The sequence below is a fragment of the Trachypithecus francoisi genome, unplaced genomic scaffold, assembly GCF_009764315.1.
Source record: "Trachypithecus francoisi isolate TF-2019V2 unplaced genomic scaffold, Tfra_2.0 Lachesis_group11, whole genome shotgun sequence".
In the NCBI taxonomy this organism is placed as follows: Eukaryota; Metazoa; Chordata; class Mammalia; order Primates; family Cercopithecidae; genus Trachypithecus; species Trachypithecus francoisi.
Window position 1 is genome coordinate 92,337,206 of NW_022681456.1, and position 22,206 is coordinate 92,359,411.

At 40.8% G+C, this 22,206-nt stretch overlaps 1 protein-coding gene and 1 long non-coding RNA gene across 28 annotated transcripts in view; both read right to left on the minus strand.

The window, feature by feature from the left end:
- Positions 1-6,357: 6,357 nt before the first annotated feature.
- On the minus strand, positions 6,358-8,124 carry LOC117090270. Its single transcript, XR_004439949.1, has 2 exons — positions 6,540-8,124; positions 6,358-6,441 (listed from the first exon to the last, which is right to left on the minus strand). It is a non-coding gene; the product is annotated as an uncharacterized LOC117090270 (long non-coding RNA).
- Positions 8,125-8,740: 616 nt separating this feature from the next.
- The window catches only part of PPHLN1 (periphilin 1), a 128,113-nt gene continuing 114,647 nt past the window's right edge, over positions 8,741-22,206 (minus strand). For 14 of the 27 annotated variants that reach the window (XM_033222396.1, XM_033222392.1, XM_033222387.1 and 11 more), the window contains 3 exons: positions 16,027-16,141; positions 14,696-14,796; positions 8,741-11,355 (listed from right to left, as the gene is read on the minus strand). In XM_033222396.1, the coding sequence (XP_033078287.1) occupies positions 10,978-11,355; positions 14,696-14,796; positions 16,027-16,141 (594 nt within the window). In that variant the 3' untranslated portion in view covers positions 8,741-10,977. Of the gene's footprint in view, positions 11,356-14,695; positions 14,869-15,490; positions 16,142-22,206 lie in introns of those variants that run through there. The other 13 variants (XM_033222388.1, XM_033222385.1, XM_033222398.1 and 10 more) reach the window with 6 other exon arrangements.

Genomic DNA, 22,206 nt, shown 5'->3' on the forward strand with positions numbered 1-22,206 from the left:
TCACTATCACAACAGAATGGGGGAACTGGCCCCATAATCTTATCATTTCCTTCCCTCCACAGGTGGGGATGACAGAGATGAGATCTGGATGGGGACACAGAGCCAAACCATATCATTCCGCCCCTGGCCCATCCCAGTTACTCTAAAAGTTGTTACTAGATCTACTTAACAAGAGTTCAAAGTATCTGGTCACTAAACTCCAAAATTGGGTCTTGAGATAAATATGATTTTTTTGTTTTGTTTTGTTTCGTTTTGTTTGAGACAGTTTTGCTTGTTGCCCAGTCTGGAGTGCAGTGGCGAGATCTCGGCTCACTGCAACCTCGACCTCTTGGGTTCCAGCGATTCTCCTGCTTCAACCTCCCAAGTAGCTGGGATTACCACGCCAGCTAATTTTGTATTTTCAGTAGAGATGGGGTTTCTCCATCGTTGTCAGACTGGTCTTGAACTCCCGACCTCAGGTAATCTGCCCACCTGGGCCTCCCAAAATGCTAGGATTACAGGTGTGAGCCACCGCACTTAGCCTGATAAATATCAAATGTTAAAACGCTGCAACTGGCCGGGGACGGTGACTCAGGCCTGTAATCCCAGCAATTTGGGAGGTGGGGGCAGGCGAATCACTAAGTCAGGAGTTCGAGACCAACCTGGCCAACATGGTGAAACGCCATCTCTACTAAAAAAAAAGAAAATTAGCTGGGCATAGTGGCAGGCGCCTGTTAATCTGAGCTACTCGGGAGGCTGAGGCAGGAGAATCACTTGAACCCGGGAGGTGAAGGTTGCGGTGAGCTGAGATCACGCCGTTGCACTCCAGCCAGGGTGACAGAGTGAGACTCCGTCTCAAAAAGAAAAAAAAAAAAACCGCATCTAATCTCTACGCAGGTGAAGCAGAACCTTAACAGTTGCATTTTCCTCACTTCTCAGCAGTCACTGGAGAACACTTTGCGGAAGTCTTACGGAAGAATGCTGGCAAAAAGTGGGAACTCCTTTCAGCTCTGGTTAAAAAGATTCCAAGAAAAGGATTAATTTCGTGTGTGCATTTATTGCTGCTCTGTATACTCTGCTTTGTTTTCTTTTTCTTTTTTTTTCTCCCATTATCGTCTGGGCTGGAGTGCAGTACCGCGAACTCGGCTCACTGCAACCTCCACCTCCCAGGTTCAAGCGATTCTCCTGCCTCAGCCTCCCAAGTAGATGGGATTACAGGCGCCCGCCACCACATCCGGCTAATTTTTCGTTTTTATAGTAGAGACGGGGTTTCACTATATTGGCCAGGCTGGTCTCAAACACTTGACCTCGTGATCCACCCGCCTCGGCCTCCCAAAGTTTTGGGATTACAGGCGTGAGCCACCGCATCCAGCCTATACTCTGCTTTCTATTAAATAATTCCTGAGTTACAAAAGTACCAGAAGAGAAAGGAGATGTCATTTGCTGTCTAACCCTCTCACTTTAGACACAAATCATGTGTCTTATGAAAAGGGTAGTGAAATTGGAATGAGTACCCGAGACTGCCAGATCTGCATGTATGGCATGGGTCCCTTTCAGTTTGGGTGATGGGACCCAGGGCTTTAAATTCTGCTGGAAGTATTGGGTGGACATATTTCAGCAATGCCCAGAGGATTTCAGAACCATTTATGATGATGATGATGATGATTTTTAAGAAGGCTAGTCAAGTGAAGCAGTGGGAGTGGAGAAGGAACAAAGAAATCTGTAACTGGTTGTGACCAACTAGTCATAAACACCACTGCACTTGAAGCAGCCGATTTCACAACCTTTTTTTTTGAGATGGAGTCTCACTCTGTTGCCCAGGCTGGAGTGCAGTGGTGCAGTCTCGGCTCACTGCAGCCTCTGCCTCCTGGGTTCAAGCGATTCTTCTGCCTCAGCCTCCCAAGTAGCTGGGATTACAGGCGTGTGCCACCACGCCTAATTTTTGTATTTTTAGTAGAGAGGAGGGTTCATCATGTGCCAGGCTGGTCTCGAACTCCTGACCACAGGTGATTGACCTGCCTCAGCCTCCCAAACTGCTGCGATTACAGGCGTGAGCCACCGCGCCCAGCCTCAGAACAGTTTTTAACAGTGTAGGCACACTTTGGTTTCTTGGGCTGCTGTTTTCTAATAAACTCCCGACTACTGCCATGGAAAAACAATATTGCTTGACCATCAGATTTTTCAAAAGATACCAGAAATGTGAATTTTTGTAGGAATCTCCCAGCTTTTAAATGCTAGCAACAAATTTAAATGTTTCTGAAACACTGTTGAACAAAATGAGCCTGTCATTAGCCAGTCTCCAACCCCTGAGTTATAATTTCAGTAGTCTAGAGCTGATTCCCTTATCTCTTAGAACTGTTGAGGGGAAGCACAACTAATTCTTGTTTATAGAAATACATGTGTCCTTTAGTCAGGTGCAGTGGCTCACGCCTGTAATTCCCACACTTGGGAGGCTGAAGCAGGTGGATCACCTGAGGTCAGGAGTTCGAGACCAGCCTGGCCAACATGGTGAAACCCTGTCTCTACTGAAAATACAAAAATTAGCCAGCCGTGGTGGCCTGTGCCTGTAATCCCAGCTACTCAGGAGGTTGAGGCAGGAGAATCGCTTCAACCTGGGAGGCAGAGGTTACAGTGAGTCGAGATTGTGCTACTGCACTTCAGCCCAGGCAACAGAGTAAAACTCTAGCATAAATAAAATAAAATAGAAAAAATAAATAAATAAAATAAAAGTGACCTTTTTGGATGCATGAAGAAGAAAATCTATTGGGATCCAAGAAAATTCCATAAAAGTCTCATCAATTCAATCTTAGTAATGCAATTATGATAAAATCATTTTTAATTAAGTCAAATGAGAAAATTGCTAATTGCCTGGTTAGATTCTCCAGCCATTCACCGGAACAGTCTAAAAACAGAAGGCATGCTCCTGTATAGTCACATGGGTTTTCTGTAAACTCACACACCATTAGAAAGGCTTCCAGGTAAACTGGGCCACAGAGAAATGTGCAGAAATAACTGAATTTTGCATCTCTGAGCTCACATTTTGCCGAGGTTATAGAATCATAAACTTTACTGGGGGAATAAGGCTTAAGGATGGCCTTTTCTTTTTTTAAAGAGATGAGGTCTCACCCTGCCAACTAGGCTGCAGTGCAGTGTTGGGATCACTGCAGCCTCAAATTCCTGAGCTTAGGTGATCCTCCTACCTCAGCCTGGCAAGTAGCTGGGACTACAGAGGTACGCCACCATGCCAGGCTAAGCGTGGCTTTCAAAATGGTTTGGGTAGAGAATATGGAGGAAAAGTAAGACATTGAGTGTATAAATAGACTTGGCCACAGGATTAGAGCCAATTCATTCTGTTTGAACAGACCCAAGTAGCTGGTCAAACATTACCATTTAAGGGATCAGCTTCAGCCTCAACTTTTCTTTTTAGAAAAGAAATTTCACATCTCTATTACTATATGCACAAGGTGCTGTTATGCCAGCTTTCAAAACAACTTGCGACATACTGTCAAATCATTAGATTCCAGACAATGGTAATAGTACAATTAGGAATACGAACCTTAAGCCAGGTGTGGTTGCTCATGCCTGTAATCCCAGCACTTTGAGAGGCTGAGGCAAGTGGATGGCTTGAGGCCATGAGTTTGAGGCTGCAGTGAGCTATGATCACACCACTACACTCCAGCCTGGGTGACAGACCCCATCTCTTAAAAAAAAAGTATGAATTTTTTTTTTTTTTTTCTGGAGACAGAGTTCCACTCTTGTTGTACAATGGTGCGGTCTCAGTTCACTGCAACCTCTGCCTCCCAGGTTCAAGTGATTCTCCTGCCTCAGCCTCCCAAGTAGCTGAGATTACAGGCACTCACCACCACACCTAATTTTTGTATTTTTAGTAGACATAGGGTTTCACCATGTTGGCCAGGCTGGTCTCAAACATCCTGACCTCAAGTGATCCACCCGCCTCATCCTCCCAAAGTGCTGGGATTACAGGCGTGAGCCACCATGACCGGCCGATAATGTTAATAATTGTTTTAGCATTTTTCAAAAACTGAACCAAGCAATTGCCATTGGGAAAGCCAATTCCTAGTCTGATAGAAATCCACCACAAAGCTGATCTTGCATTGTGGCTGGCGCGAAGCACACCTGGACACCAGGATTCAGATGTGGGTTAGGAGACCCTCCTCTCTCATTAGCTCATGCAGGTTAAGTGCTCTGACCGTTTCCACTCTGTAAAATGAGAGTGCTAGACCAGCTCAAAGGCTTCCTTCCAGCCTCAGTATTCTGTGGTGACTGGACTGAATTTATTAGGTCAGCAGGAGTCTTCCTACTCAGTATAAAGTGCTGTTTCTCTTTTCCCTTACACTTACCAACATATTTGCCTGGCAAGGATTCCTTAAAGGATGGAACCCTACCCCCACCCTCAAAGACCACGGATTATGGGAGTTGGGAAATTTAAAGACGGTCTTTTAAAAATATATATTAATGTTTGGGACTTGGGGTGGGGAAGAGGTTAAACTAAATAAAGAAGCAGGCCAGGCAGGGTGGCTCACGCCTGTAATCCTGGCACTTTGGGAGGCTAAGGTGAGCGGATCACTTGAGGTCAGGAGTTTGAGACCAGCCTGGCCAACATGGTGAAACCCCATTTCTACCAAAAATACAAAAATCAGCCAGGCGTGGTGGCATATGCATGTAGTACCAGCTACTCAGAAGGCTGAGGCAGGAGAACCGCTTGAACCTGGAAGGCAGAGGTTGCAGTGAGCCAGGATAGCACCATTGCACTCCAGCCTGGGTGACAGAACAAGACTGTCTCAAAAAAAAAAAAAAAAAAAGACAAAGAAAAAAGAAGCTTGCGGATGGTTATTTCCCTATCAGTGCATATGCTTCAAGTTGGCTTTATTGCCATTAAGTAGACAGTTTGGAGACAATGGAGTATGTGGAGGGCAAGATATTTTACTCCACATTATTTCTCCCCAGTTACCAGGAGGAAAAGTAAGATTTTTTTCCCTACCTCAGAGTGCTATCAGCAGCAATCTTAGTCTTGAATCTCTGAATATGTTGTAAGCAAAGCTGAAAAGGTGCTACATTTAATTAATGTTGTTTCCTAAATAGGAGAGTTAAATTACCAGATTCATTCTACTTAAATGGCACATCTCAAACTCCATGTGTTCTGGTGCAGCAGCCAAAGAGACTGAGTCCCCGGCTGTGCTGTGGCTTTGGGAGCTGGAAGTCCCTGTTCTACTTACCCCCCCAGCAGCTCCTCCTTACCAATCACAATGGTGTTTTCTAAAACAGCTCCAGCCCAGGCATGGTGGCTCACGCCTGTAATCCCAGCGCTTTGGGAGCCCCTCTCTGGGAAGCCAAGGCAGGAAGATCACTTGAGCCCAGGAGTTTGAAACCAGCCTAGGTAACATAGCAAGATTCAGATAGTCAAATAATGGAATAATTTGGTGCTTCTCAGAATTCTATAAAATATTTAGTATATTAAACCTAAAATTAAATTATTTTAAAAGACATCCAATATAGTATACAAAAGTAGCAGATTAGCAGAATATGTTTGTTCTTTTTTGAGACAGTCTCTCTTGCCCATGCTAGAGTGCAGTGGCATGATCTTGGCTCACTGCAACCTCCAACCCCTGGGCTGAAGTGATCCTCTCACCTCAGCCACTGTGCCCGGATGCCTGGCCAATGGTATTCTAATGCTACAGCCTTATCACTAAAATTGTCTAAGGTTTTAAAGTTTTTTCCCCATTAAAAAGAAAAACAACAACAAACACTTGGCTGGGTGTGGTCACACCTGTAATCCTAGCACTTTGGGAGGCCGAGGCGGGTGGATCACTTGAGGTCAGGAGTTCGAGACCAGCCTTGTCAACATGGCAAAACCCCATCTCTACAAAAAATACAAAAATTAGCCGGGTGTGGTGGTACACGTGCCTGTGGTCTCAACTACACAGAAGGCTGAGGTGGGAGGACTGCTTGAGTCTGACGGAGGTTCCAGTGAGCTGAGATTGCGCCAGTGCACTCCAGCCTGAACAGCAGAGTGAGACCCTGCCTCAAAAAAATTCACACACAGAAAATCAATCTGTGGGAACAGAGCTGAAAAAACAACATGCTATATAATGAAGCTGTGTCTGCTGCTATACAAATGTTCACAAGGCTGTAACAATACTTATGAAGATTTAAAAGACAGCTTAAAACTCTTAATTCAAAGCTTTTTTAGAATCAGTCCCTTACCCCAAGATTTCCATTATAATGGAAAAGCAGGAGTGGTGCGGTCTGCTTAGGGCCTACATCAGTGAAGTGAATGCTTAGATGTTATTTGACAAAAATAATCAAGTTTGAGCAAAAAGTAAGCTGCTATAACAAGAAACCAAACAAAAACGTGGCTTAAAGAATAAAGACATTTATTCTGCTCTCACATAACAGTTCACTATTCCATGTGGTTATGCAGGTTCCTTCCATCTTGTGGCTCTGCAAAAAAAAAAATCAAGGCTGCATTGCTATTGCTACTTTTGGGAGGGGATAAAAGAGCACAGAGGAGGTACAGTCACTGTCATCAGGTTCCTAACCTGGAATTAGCAGCATTTCCACTCAAATTCCATAAAACTTAGTTGCTTCATCACACCTAAAACTACAAGGAAAACAGCAAATATAGCCCCAGTTAGGCAGACATGCTATTCAATGTCAACCCTTATTACCATGGAAAACAATGGGAGAACAGATTGTGGTAACTACCTCAGTTACTGGTCCACCCCTACCCTTTTTTTTTTTTTTTTCCACTGAATTGGGTAACAGTTCTCTCAAAGAGAACTGGCAGGAAGGAAGTGACAAATACACCACGCACAACCCACAAGCCTTGACCTGGCAAGCAGCGAGTTACTCTCAGAACTCCACGAGCCAGCCTGAGCAGTGTTACAGCTATAAAGCAACCTGGGTGGCTGGCTGCTGGCAGCACTGAATGTTGTCTAGAATGAATACTTCAGAGATGATCAGATCACCATCTCCAAAACTTTTGCCAAAGAACTGTCAGAGACTTCCCTGGAGCTCAGGATCCATTACAGGAAACTCTGAAGTGAAGCTGAAACCAAAATGTATTTTGGCAGTATAGCAGAGTCTTTCCTTAAGGAGATCTGGCCTCCTCTTCCTTCGAGAGGTTCTAGGTCTGTGAAGTTGCTGAGGGCTATGAGAAATCCACGTCTCTTGTAAGAACACTACATAGGTATGTTTCCAAATTTCATTCTTAAGTAGGACAGACAGGTTAAATAAGCTATAAACATTTAACATCCTTCGCATTCTGCTCTCAACTTACCTTTTCCCACCTTCATTCCGTCATCTTCAGCACACAGCTTCAGGACACAGGACCCCTTTCCCTCCTCCTGGATTTCTAATAAATAGAAATCTCTGCCTTATAAACTTATTCTCTGCCTGAATAAGTCATATTCCTCCAAGACCTAGGGTCAAATATAATTTCCTTTGTGAAACCACCTTTAAGTTAACAAATACTGAGTGTCTCCTACGTTCCAAACCATGGTAAGAACTGGAGTCCCAAAGACAAGTTTCCTGCCCTCCAGGAGTTACTACAAAGATAGAGGATCTTAATCCTACAATTCTTTGAAATTCAGATTCATAATTACACAACTACTGAGTACTACTGTATCATGCGCTACCTTTCTTAACTACTTCTCAGAAGTCAAGACTCCCTAAGTCACCAAAGTGAATACAGTAGCGCCCCCTATGTGTGGAGAATATGCTTGAAGGCCCCAGTGGATGCCTTAAACCATGGATAATACTAAACCCTATATATACCAGGTTTTTCCTATGCATATACACCTAGGGTAAAAGTTAATTTATAAATTAGGCACAATAAGAGATTAACAACAATAAAATAGAACAATTTTAACAATATACTGTAATCAACTCTTCCTCTGATGATGGGATGTGAGATGATAAAATGCCTGCATGGTGAGATGAAGTCAGGTGGGTGACGCAGGCATTGTGACACAGCGTGAGGCTACTATTGACTTTCATTTCTTAAGACAGGGTCTGGCTCTGTCACCCAGGCTGGAGTGATCTTGGCTTACTGCAGCCTCAGCCTCCTGGGTTGAAGCGATTCTCATGGCTCAGCCTCCCAAGTAGCTGGGATTACAGGCGCCCACCACCAAGCCCGGCTAATTTTTGTATGTTTAGTAGAGACGGGGCTTTCACTATGTTGGCCAAGCTGGGCTTGAACTCCTGACTTCAAGTGATTCACCTGCCTTGGCCTCCCAAAGTGCTGGGATTACAGGCATGAGCACTACTAGGACCTTCTGACAATACATCAGAAGGAGGATCATCTGCTTTGGGTGATCCTGGATCATGGAACCATGACATAGTCAATGGCTGGATGTCAGGAGTAAATGGCACAGATGACTAACAGGTGGGTAGTGTGTACAGTGTGGATACACTAGAGAAAGGGATGATTCACGTGCCAGGTGGGACAAAGCATGGTGCTGCAAGATTTCATTCAGAATGGCGCACAGTTGAAAACGTACAAGTTGTTCTGAAATTTTCCATCTAATATTTTTGGCCAATAGTAGCCATGGTTTACTTATACCATGGAAAGCAAAGTCAGATGAGGGGGGCACTGCTGTAGTTTGTCAGTTCTTACACTTCCTCTATCCTGCTGCTGAGTAAGTAAACTGAAGACTAAGAAGTAATCTTGCAGTAGAGAGTAATAAAGCCCACATTTTAGCAAAATGCATTAAGCCTGTTAAGAAAAAAGACAATCTACTTAAACGTGGTTGCTTTATTTTGTACTTTTAAAATTCACAAAAAGCTTTACAATATCTACATTCTGCCTGTTGGTAACCAAGGCTTTATGGTAAGACAATGAAAATTTTATCACACCAACTGGGCATATGCAAAAAAAATGAATAATTTACAAACAAGTCTTTTTAATCAAGAACATTGTGTAAAACATACACTCTGGTAAACATTTGAATTCATCCATCCTAAAATTAGACTTTAAGAGGCAAAAAAAAAAAAAAAAAAAAAAAAACCCAAACAGATTTTAGCACTAACAAGCCTACCAGAATAATGCTGATGGCAAGCCATAAACAGCTTTAAATGCTGACTGTAATTTGGGGAAAGGGGAGAAAAAGAAATTATCTGTTGTATCTATATTTAAATACATCTGTTAGTGAGACTTCTCTAATTTAATGAATTTCAACAAAGTGAACAACTCCTGCGCCTTTGGTAGTTTCTCAAGTTTTGTTTTTAAACTTGTAAGGAAAAACCCCAGGGAAGCGGGGAGAAGGAAAAACAAGACTAGAATTTTCTTAGTCTATCTAAGGTGGGTAACAAATAAAATCACTGCTCATATAAGGGAAGAATACCAGAGTTGTCATGTGGGATTTAGCTTGGCTTATGTTTTATTAAAGTTAAATAAGTATAAACATCTAAATGGCAAAAATAAAAATCCAAGGTGGTCTCATTTAGAAAATTTTAAAAAATAATTAGTGTCCTCAATTAGTTTTTAAATTTGCAGAATGGCACAATACATATTTTGAGGCACCCGTTATACAGTCTGTTAAAATTATGCATACTACTACTTCCTCTTTTAATATAATTTTTATGTACTCTAGGGTAGGTATTATCAGTAGAGGCCACTAAAAATAATGCCAGAATTCAAGTGAGAGAGAATAGAAATGGAAAGAGGAAGGGAGGATAATGAAATTGGGTAGTAAGTAATAACAAACATGAGTTTTAAAGTTTCCTCACTAATAACACAGAATTGTATATTTTGGCTCAATGCCACTAGGCTGCTGAAGTGACCAGGAAGTGAGTGGAAATATCTTAATTGTCCCAGTTAGATTCTTAACTAACCCGTGATTTGGATGAGGGGTCATTTCCACAGACTGCTTGGTAAGGGGTAGCTGTGCTGTGCTAACTGCCTATTCGCTTTGTTTCTTTCAAGAACACTTTTGAAAGGACAAGAACCTGTAAAAGGCAACAGAACAGAACAAAGAACTCACTGGACTACAGAGATTAACACAGCAATAATCTACCAATAGTTTAATCATGGACATGTTACAATCATCTTGTTTCTGGAGATGGAGAGTATGGACCTATAAAAAATAGAATAAATAAAATTCCACTATTCCTGGCATAGTCCAAAATTTTCCTCTTTTGATCAGAACTTTTTTGGACAAGTCCCACGCCAAGTCTGTCCTGAAGACGCTGGTTGAGAGATGGATGAAATGAGTATTTTGACACAGGTATTTTGTATGAGAATGGCTAGGGGACTGCCGACTTTAGTGCAGCCAAAAACAGAGTGCAGTCCTGATAAGCTGGAGCCGTTTGTATTTATTCAGTACAGACACAATACCAAAGGCCTGAAGCCAACACAATTTGTGAGTAATGAACACTGTTGCCTCCCCTTTGCAGGGAGCAGTCTTGCACGGTTTCTGGAGGACATAAGTAAACAAACTTATTTAGATAAATCCCTTTACACACCCTTGTTACCTACTGTTCGCCCTCAGCCTCAGGGTACGAGAATTAGCTGCCTTCAGCTTTATTCTCTCCCGAAGTTTTGGAAAACCTCCCTGCCTTCCAATTGCATCTTTCCTTATAGCGTCTCCTACCACCCTGACCGATCTCCTACAACCCCCCTTTTCTGTTTTTTGCATCAGGTTTTGTTGATTGACGACTACAGATGTGTGCAGCAACAGTTTTGTCAGGCATAGCAGTTACTGCTTGTTTTCCGGCTTTACATCCTAGAATTAGTAAACAACAAGAGACAAACATGAGTATAATTAGTAATATTCTTTTCTAATTAAGAAGTGACCCCCAGGAGTGAGGGTCTACCCAGGAGAGATGTTTTTGCATATCCTTCCATATGGCTGTTACTGAGGAACCCCACTGGGGGTATGTTAATCCCTCCTAGCTAAAAAGTCACAGTTAGAAGCTGGGAAGGGGATGTCTGCCTAAGTAATAGGGCTGAAAAAAGGGCAGATTTAGAAAATGGGCTTAATAGGGTATAGCAGGTACAGGTAACAGGTAAAGTGAGAGAACAAAAAGGATTAATACCTTACGCGAGTTGCAATGTACAACAGAGAGCATAGCAAGGAACAAATTTTCCGGAGTGAATGGTGTCTGTGTTCGGAGCAGGATTCGCTCAGCCTCCTGAGTTGTCTTCTTCAGCATCCCCCAGGTAATGTCCGGGGCTCCTGTCGTCCGACGAAGCTGTGTCATCCGACGAACCCGTTTCTTCCGGGCCTGTGGGGGCTGCAGGGGCTGCAGGGGCTGTGGGGCCTGCGGGGTCGTTTCCTTCATTTCTGGTACCAGGTTGGGTCCTAGCCCCACTATGGTATGGTTTGATGCATCGTGCTGGAATCCAAAGAGGGCCTGAGGGGGTGTGAACACAAGCATATCCTCTTCCCCATGTTAGCAAAACATTTGGACCAAGCCATATATTACTATTTACATCTTTCCATAAAACTGTGGTTTTATGTCTTGAGAAGTTTTAGCAAAGTGCTTTTCTATAGCTGATTGAAATTTATCATCTAAATTTCAGAAATTAAGGGTAAACAAGGCTTGTGCTAGTAGTGTTTCAGGGTCTTTACTCATAGCCTCCCTTTTTTGTTTTCTGAGCATATTTTTAAGGGTGAAGTGGGCACGTTTTACTATGGCCTGTCCTTGGGGGTTATACGGGATGCCTGTGGAGTGCTGGACACTCCAAGTGTGACAAAATTGTTGAAACTGTGAGCTGGCATAAGCCCTTATTAGTTTTAATTTTTGTGGGCTGCCCCATAAACATAAAAGTTAAAAGAAGATGTTTAATGACAGATCGGGTGGACTTTCCAGGAAGAGCATGTGTGCTGATTAGGTGAGAACAGGTGTCAACGGATACATGTACTTATCTTTGTTTTCCAAATTCAGGGACATGTATAACATCTCTTTGTTATAACTAATTAGGTTCTAGTCCTCTAGAGTTAACACCTGTTGAAGGAGGGGACATGCTTGTGAGGCAGCAATCTGGGCATTTACAGGATAATTTGTTTAGCTCGTCTTTGGGTAAGTTGAAATTGTGTAGTGAAGTTTCTCTAATTTTGGTGGAAAAACTGATGTGATTGGATGGCTTGGTTAAGCAGTGACATCATAACTTGCAGGTCTGCTTGATCACTGCCGTAATCCAGTGGGCCAAGCAGTGAGCTGTGGGCTCAAATACGTGTGATAAAAATAGAATGTGTACATTGATCTAGCAATTGCTGAAGTCAAAGAAAAAAGGCACACAGGGTGGGCTCGAGAATAGACTTAATGATGGCTGTTTCAAGGTTCTGCAATAAACAGAGTAAGCAGAGTAACTAACAATACTGATGGGCTGAACGGAAAAAGATTCTAGGGCCAATATTAAAGCTCCAATCTCAGCTCTCTGAGTACTAGTAAACCTAGATGGAGTGAGGGAGTTATGTGGTTTCCACCAGATAGCTGCTTTTCCATTTTTATGAGAGTCATCAGTAAAAAGCATTACAGAGTTAGGTATGGGGGAGGGAACTACTTTTGTAGGCATAACTACAGGAGTACTAGATAAGAACTGAAGTAGTTTGTCAGCAGGAAGGGCATGTTTTATATGGCCTACATAATCAGAGAGTGCTATTTGAAGGTCTAGAGATAGGGGCAAGACTGCTTCGAATTGTTTTTTACTCAAGGGGATTCTTATGACATCAGGGTCATGACCTAGCAACTGACTGCATCATCTGCTGACTGTATAGATGACTTTACTAACTAGCTGGAAATAGGGAGATAGTGTTTTAGTCCCAGTATGTGAGCAAAAAACCTATTCTAGGAAGTGCAGCCCCAGGGCCATTTGTCCTATTAATATAGGGGAAATGTTTAATAGGAAAAACAAACAATTGGACTGAGTATTGTGGGTCTATGCAATCTAGTTGCCTCTGAGAAATAGCTTGATTTCCTCAATTTCTCTTTTTGCTGTGGGGGTTAAATACCTGGGAGAGTCTAGGGCTATATTGCCTTTTAGGATAGAAAACAGGTTTTGTAATTTATCAGTAGTTATGCCCAAGGTGGTGTGAAGACAGTTAATATTGCCTAGCAATTTTTGATAATGATTTAAGGTATGTTAGTTGCTAGTATTTAATTTAACCTTTTGAGGTCTTATTGACCAGGAAGTTAGTATGTATCCAAGATACTTCTAAGGTGAGGACATCTGTACTTTTTACTTTTTCAGGTGCTATGATTAAATCTCTTAACTGTGTATTCCTTACAACAGAGACATATAAACTCAAAAGTACTGGCTCCGTTGGGGCTGCTAGTAAAATATCATCTATAAAAATGAATAATCTTGCAGCTAGGAAATTTTTTTCTACTGGGGAGCAAAGCCTGATTTACATAATATTGACACACGGTAGGACTGTTCAGCATTCCTTGAGAAAGTACTTTCTAATGAAATAGGTCAGCTGGCCTTTCATTATTGATAGCTGGTATTGTAAACGCAAATTTTTCTCTGTCCTGTTCTGCAAGGGGAATAGTATAAAAGCAGTTTTTTAAGTCAGTAACAACTATAGGCCAATCTTGAGGAACTGCTGCAGAGGAAGGGAGCCCATTGAAGGGGCCCCATAAATTGCAAATTAGCATTGACAGCTTGTAAGTCATGCAAAAGTTTCCATTTGCCAGACCTTTGGGGAATGATGAAAACGGGCAAATTCCAAAGGCTGTTTGATGGTTCTGTATGGCCGGCTTTTAATTGCTCCTCAACTAATTCATTGGCTCTTTTAATTGCTCCTCAACTAATTCATTGGCTCGTTGTAATTTCTCTCCCTTTAAAGGGCACTGTTCTACTCAAATAGGATTTTAAGACAGCCACATCAGGGATAGGGGAGGAATTGTAACAGTAGCTATTACTAGAAAGAGGTTTGCTGTTTATATTATTCATCAAATTCTGTCCTCCAGGGGAGGTACTGACTGGTCTCTAAAATTGTTTTTAGCTAGCGCTGACCAGTCATATAGGGTTATATGCAAGTTGTCTGCTATGGCCTCAATTAGTCCTTTTATAAATGGGCCAGCAGCTCCGTTTTCTCTAATGCTTTTTCTTCTCTCTTTATAAGCATAAAAAGTAATGGTTCATATACTTGATTGCCTTGTCAATTTTGTATCACTGGGCAGGCCAAGAGGTCCCCTTCTAATGCCGCTTGCCTAAGACAGGGTCCCATAGCTGTAGCATACCCCTTGTCTTTTTTCCAATTTATTGGGGAAGGGAGCTCAAGGAAAACTTCCATTTCCTCTTTGGTATCTTTATCCAGTAAAGGGGGTAAAGGGGGACTGAGGGAGGAAGAGGAGGCGATAAGGTGATGGTTCCTCCTCCCTTCCCTTCTTAGGCTCTTCTGTGTACAGCTGGACCAAAGCAGCCTTAACTAAGGCCCATAATGTTAAAGATGTTACTGGGACCCATTGCCCTTCTGCATGATATCGTTTAAGATTTCTCCCCGCTTGTTCTCAAAGCTCTAGGTCCAGCTTGCCTTCTTCTGGGAACCATGGGTTTTGGGAAACAACAGTTTGCATTAGGTCCCTTAACTGAGCCTGCGAAACTGAAGCTCCACTAGCTTTAGGCAGTTGTTTCAATACTTTTATATACTGTTTCTGTTGTGCAGATAGCTGTGGTACCATGATGAAACCCTAGCTTGAGTACTCCCCTGAACTTGGAAATCCCGAGCGAGCACCAATGACTTACTGACTGCGCAGTCTCTTCACCTTCGTTTTCGGGGGTTCCGTCATGATCCATTGCAGCGTTCCTCACAGGGGGCACCTGCTGCCAAGTCTGTCCCGCAGACTCTGGCCGAGCGACGGATGAAAGGAGTATTCAGACGCAGGTATTTTGCGTGAGAATGGCTAGGGGACTGCTGGCTTTAGCGCAGCCGAAAAGAGAGTGCAGTCCTGATAAGCTGGAGCCGCTGCTTGTATTTATTCTGTATTTATTCGGTACAGACAGAATGCCAAAGGCCTGAAGCCAACAGGATTTGTGGGTCATTAACACTGCCGCCCTCCTTGGCGGGGAGCAGTCTTGTGCTGGATGATCAAAGGTTAGGTTCCGGAGGACATCCGTAAACAAACTTATCCAGATGCATTTCTTTACACTACCTTGTTACCTACTCTTCGCCCTCAGCCTCGGGGGAAGAGAATTAGCTGCCTTCAGCTTTATTCTCTGAAGCTTTGCAAAACCTCCCAGCTTTCCAAGAAGGTTTGCGTCTTTCCTCAAAGCTTCTCCTACCACCCTGATCGGTCTCCTACAGTCCCAAACTTAAAATATCCCTCATCTTCCACCTCAAATTGCCTCTTCTATTTGTTAGTCTTGTATATGATATTATTTAAGTCTCATACATCAGTGAGAGAGTCAGGAGTTTCAAGATTATTGTAATAGAAGACATTGAGTTCATTACTTGGAAAAATGGATTTTTTTCTGAGGTATCTCTCAGAGATTTAAGTGCTCTATTTTATCATTGAATGATAATTATTCTCAAAGCAAATATTCTCTAAGATACCAAAGTATTCAGTTTATTAGGATAGTACACTTTAACATATTACAAGTTATAAAGCCTAAGAAAAAGCAAGCAACAAGTCAATAAAATCACAACTTAGAATTCTAACATTTTCAGATGGTATCATGTGTTGGCTGGGAGCGGTGGCTCACGCCTGTAATCTCAACACTTTGGGAGGCTGAGGCAGGCAGATCACTTGAGGCCAGGAGTTAGAGACTAGCCTGGCCAACATGGTGAAACCCCATCTCTAAAAAAAAAAAAAATACAAAAATTCTAATTAAACATTTTAAACAGACTATTTTAGATGTTTATTTAATATTGAAATGTGGTCAACTATCATAAAGTATTTCGCTGCATCACAAAAATTCCATATATTAAGGATTTACACAATCCAGGAAAAAAATTTTTTAGAAACTGTTTTTTTATTCTGGTCTGAGCAAAAAAATCTAAAAAGGCTCTCCAAAATCTTGAGTGGAAGTATCATACTCTGCAATGAAATGCTTGAGTTCTTCAACACACCGCTCACCTATTTCATGTAAATTCTGCCTCAATGCAAACTGTATAGACTTTTCTAATGAAGGATCTTTTTCAATCAGCATTTTCACCACCATCCCGAAAGTTTCACAGTCTTGTCGGTAAACCTAAAAGGTAAAACACATTCTGGTTAGCTGAGAATGAAAATAACTAGCCAAATACTTAGCTGACTGAGTTGGCAGAATTATGACACTAACATCTAAAAGAGAGACACAATATTACAGCAGAACCTTTCTCGCCCTTGCATTGTCACTATTACCAGAGGCCACTTAAACTTCTATCCTTGAGATCTGCTGACAACTTGAATGAGAAGGAAAACATTAACATACCACATTACTGAATGCAGAGGTGTAAGGCAGTCTATTCAAAGGACATCAGACTAGAGAATAAGAACAAAGGCTAGGGAAGACATATCAATGACTTTGTTCATTTATTTGTTTGGAAGAAAAAAAGTTTCTGAGCCCCTAACTTTAGATTTTTTGAATCATGATCAGATAACAAATTCTGTTTAGTGGCCAGGTGTGGTGTCTCACACCTGTTATCTTAGCAATTTGGGAGGTGGAAGCGGGTGGATCACTTGAGGTCAGGAGTTCCAGATTAGCCTGGCCAACATGGCAAAACCCCATGTCTACTAAAAATACAAAAAATTGGCTGGGCGTGGTGGCGCGCATCTGTAATCCCAGCTACTTGGGAAGGTGGCGGCCTCTATAAACTGGGAAACACAAGGGAATATATTTTCCCTAGAGCCTCCAGAGGAAATACAGCCCTGCACTGGACATTCTGATTCGGGTCCAGTGAAACCCGTTTTGAACTTTATATATTATTCTCAGGTTCTCATGGACTATTAACCAAGTTAGACAACACTCTGGGCCATAAAATAAACCTTAAATTTGAAATAATAGGTATCATATAAAATATGCTTTCAGATCACAATGCAATTAAATTAGAACTCAACAACAGAAAGCTAGCTGAAAAATCTCAGAATATGTGGAGATTAAACAACACACTTCTAAATAACACACAAAATCCACTGGAACTAATAAGTGATCATAGCATGGTTGCAGGACACAGGATCTTTTAATATACAAAAGTCAATTAATTGCTTTCCTACATACCAGTAATGAGCAAATGGAATTTGAAATTAAAACACAACATCATTTATATTAGCAGTAACAAAACCTCTTAAGTTTGAGTCTAACAAAATACATACAAGATTTATATGAGGAAAACTATAAAATGCTGATGAAAGAAGATACAAATAAATAGAACATAAATAAAATATAAACTATATATAATATAAATATATGTAACATATAAATAAGATATAGAGAGATAGTCCAAGAATTGACAGGAAGAGTCAATACTGTTACAATACAAGTGCTTCCCAACTTGACCTACATAAATTTCAGTCTCAATGAAAATCCCAGTAATTAATTTTGTGAATATTGACAAACTGATTTTAAAGTTCATACACAAAGGCAGGAAACCCATAATACTGAATATAATATTGAAGAAAAAAAGGAAAAAAGTCAAAAGACTGACACTATCCAATTTCAAAACTTACTGTAAAGGTGGCTCACAACTGTAATCCCAGCACTTTGGGAGACTGAGGCGGGCAGATGACCTAAGGTCAGGAGTTTGAGACCAGCCTGGCCAACATGGTAAAACCCTGTCTCTACTAAAAATACAAAAATTAGCTGGGCATGGTGGCGTTTTCTGTAGTCCCAGCTACTCAGGAGGTGGAGGCAGAAGAACTGCTTGACCCTGGGAGGCAGAGGTCGCAGTGAGCCAAGATCGTGCAACTGTACTCCAGTCCAGGTGACAGAGTGAGATCTTGTCTCAAAACAAAAAACAAAACACCTTACTGTAAAGTTACAGTAATCAAGACTGTATGCCATTGGCAGAAGAACAGACAGATCAAGGACAGGACAGTCCAGATACTGACCCATACAAATATAGTGAACTGAACTTTAAAATCAGAGCACGGAAATAATTCAATGGAGAAAAGACAGTCTTCAACTTGACAGTTAAGTTCAAGACTTCATTGAACTTCAATGAGTTGAGCGGTGCTTGAACAACTGGGTATCTATCTACATGCAAAATAAATAATCTAGACACAGATCTTATACCTTTCAAAAATATGTTAAATCAAAATGGATCACAGACCTAAATATAAATGCAAAACTATTTATAGAAGGTAACAGAGGAAAAAATCTAGGTGATCTTGAGTTTGGTGATGATTTTTAAATATAACATCAAAGACAATCCAAGAAAAAACCCAATATATTGGATTCCATAAAAATTTAAAAATCTGTGCTTTGTGAAAGACATTGTTAAGGGCATGAACAAACAAGCTACAGACTGGGAGAAAATCTTTGTAAAACATGTATGTGATAAACTGGTATCCAAAATATACAAAGAACTGATAACTCAACAACAAGAGGGCCGGGTGCGGTGGCTCATGCCTGTAATCCCAGCACTTCAGGAGGCTGAGGCAGGCAGATCACGAGGTCAGGAGTTCGAGACCAGCCTGACCAATATGGTGAAACCCCATCTCTACTAAAAATACAAAAAATTAGCCAGGCACGGTGATGCATGCCTGTAATCCCAGCTACTCGGGAGGCTGAGGCAGGAGAACTGCTTGAACCTGGGAGGCAGGGGTTGCGGTGAGCCAAGATCACGCCACTCCACTCCAGCCTGGGCTACAGAGTGAGACTCTGTCTCAAAAAAACCAAAACAAAACAAAAAAACAGAAAACAAAAAACAAACAAAAAAAAAGAAACCCAAATTATTTGCCCAATTATATAACGGGCAAAAAAGTGAATGAACACCTCACCAAAGCAGACATTCAGATGGCAAATGAACATACGAAAAAATGCTCAACATCATTTGTTATTAGGAAATTGAAAATTAAAATGATGATGAGTAGTGAGATACCACTACACATCTATTAGAATGCTTAAAACCCATAACTTAAATTTAAATTTAATTTAAATTTAAATCCACAAAAAAATTTGACACCACCAATTTCCGTCAAAAATGTAGAGCCACAGAACTCTCCTTCATTGTTGGTGGGAATACAAAATGGTACAACCGCTTTGGTAGACAGTCCAGCAGTTTCTTACAAAGCAAAACATAGTCTTACCATACAATCCAACAATCCCACTGCTAGGTATTTATCCAAATAAGTTGAAAACTTATGTCCATACAAAAATCTGCATACAAATCTTTATATCAACTTTATTTATAACTGCCAAAAATTGGAAGCATCCAAGATGCTCTTTAATGGATAAATGGACAAACTGCAGTACACTCATACAATGGAATGTTTTTCATAAAAAAAATTAGCTATCAAGCCACTAAATGACACAAAAGAATCTTAAGTGAAAGAAGCCAGTCTGAAAAGGTTATACACTATGATACCAACTATATGACATTCTGGTTATTAAAAAAACAAAAACCCATAGACACTAAAGAGATCATTAGTTGCCAGGAGGAAGGGGAAGGGACAAACAGGTGGAACATAGGACATTTCTTAGGGAGATGAAATTATGCTGTATGGGTCTGTATGGTATGATACTGAATGATACATTATGCATTGGCCAAAATTCACAGAACTGTAGGAGACAAAGAGTGAATCCTAATGTAAACTATGGACTTTATTTAATATTAATATATCAATATTAGTTCATCAATCATAACAAGTGTATCACAGTAATGCAAAATGTTAGTAATAGGGGAAACTGTGTAAGGAGAAGGGGCATATAAGAACTCTTTATGCTCTTGCAGGTTTTCTATAAATTTAAAACAGCTCCAAAAAATAAAATCTATTAAAAATTTTTTTCCAAAAATAATCACACAAAAGTGAAAGAAGAAAAAAAGTTTTCTTAACTTTTGTGCCTGAGTTTCAGTACCTATACCAGACTGTGCTGTTTAACAATTAAATAAGATAATACAGAACACTCAGAATAGTGCCTGCTACATAGGAAGCATTTAATCTAAGGCAGCTATAGTGATGATGATGGAAAGAGGAGAAACAACTATTCTGACTTTGTCTATAGAAGGGAGTACTAGAAAATGGTGTTAGAGCTGGTAAGTTCTCTCTAGGAAAACAAAGAAAAGGAAAAGGAAATGGTGTTTGGGGGAAATGCTAGTGGCTTAGTACAGCTAGAGCATAGGGTATTCACCCTGAAAGGAGATCATGAAGAGCTCCTTCAAGGAGCTTGGTGATCAACAGATAAATTAATAAAGAGGGAAAGAACTACAAGTAGAAATTGGAACCGTTGGATGTATCAGGAAGAGAAAAAATGAGAAAGAATCTATGCTTTGGGTTCCTGCTACTGAGAGCCAGGACAATAAATATGACAAGATGTGTGAAAGAAAGATGAGATTAGAGGCTTTACAAGTACAGTAGTCCCCACTTTATCTGAGATTTCAGTTACCTGCTATAAACTGCAGTCCAAAAATATTAAATGGAAAACTCCAGAAACAAACAATTCTTAAGTTTTAAATTGCACGCTGTTCTGAGTAGTGTGATGAGATCTTGCGCCATCCTGCTTCATCCTGCCCCAGACATAAACCCTCCCCTTGTCCCATATTCAATTTTTATCTACTACCCGTTAGTCACTTAGTAGCCCTCTCAGTTGTTGGATTGGTAAAACATAGTATATACAGGGTTCAGTACTATCTGAGTTGAAGGGATCCACTGAGGATCTTGGAACGTATCCCCTAAGGATAAGGGAGGATACTGTAATGAAGAAGCAGTAGATATATGATAATGTGAAGAGTGATAGGTGGAAGGTTTTTTACTTTTATATATTTCAATGGGGAAGGTACTAGGAGGAGATAAGTTCAGTACTAAGTAGTCACTTGAGTCACTCATGAGACAGCCAGAACCAACTACCAACAGGAAGTTAAGTACATGAGTCTGGACTTCTGAAGAAATAGAAGTGAGGAAGGGATCGATTTTATAATCTTTAGCAGTAATGTCAGCTGAGGCCAGGGGAATTTCTTGAAGGAGGGAGAGTTCTTCCTAGCACCACAAAACTGGTATCAGTAAATGTTCAATGAATAGCTAACGTGTGCTTTAAGAGAATGTAAGAGCCAAAGAGAGCCAAGTGCAGACATCTATAACCATCAATGTCATCCACAGAAAAGACCACAGAAAAATTAAGAATCAGGAGACGGTGAAGGCACAGATGCCAAAGAAAGAGTTTATAAAATAAGGACACAGTCAATCAAATGCCAGAGAAAGATCAAAGAAACATACTGACTGGATTTGGCAGTTAGGAGGTAAACCATAAGAGCAGCTTGTTGGGATGGTGGAGACTGGAGAGCTGTGCTGTCCAATACAGTAGCCACTAACCACACGTGACTATATTTTATTTTTCATTAGTGAAACAGAATTAATTCTGTTTCTCAGTTACACTAGCTCTATTTCAAATGCTAGTGGCTGCCATACTGGACATGAGGATATAAAACATTTTCATCACTGCAGACAATTCTATTTAGCAGAGTTGTCATGGAGGACTGAGGAGTGAAAAGAACGGAAAGCTGTCATAGTAAGTGGTGATCTAGTAAATTAAATACATATTTGCAACTATTTTACCATTAAAGTGGAAAATAAAAGCTTACAACTTTTATAGGAGCATTGTGAAATAAAATTAGCATCTGTAAAATGTTCTACAACCTTTTAATGAAAGGTACATAAAAATAGGTTAAAAAAAGAAACTCCAATCGGGGCGTAATATACAAGGAACCATTCATAATGTCTAATGTGTTGATGAGGTCAGGAAAAAAGTGATAGTACATTGATATTAAATACTGGAGATAAATTTAAACCCTTTAATGTGGGCCTTTGCAATGCAGAAGGTGCCAAAACTATTGTAATCTATGTTGCTGTTTGTGCTGTATTAATAGAAAAAGATATCTTTGAGTCCTCCTCAAAGCTGCAGTCCCACTGCCTCTTAAAAACACAGCTTCTAAAAAGAACACTGGTGGTTGCTAAGAAATGCATTATGAATACATGGATCAGAGCTATAGTGCCTGCATTCATATGTAAGTGAAATTATTACAACCACAAAAGGAAGCAACTACAAAATCAATTATAAATTAAGTACAACTTGCAGCAGCTTTTCATGAGGAATTTCTTGTGAGAGAAGATTTAATGGAC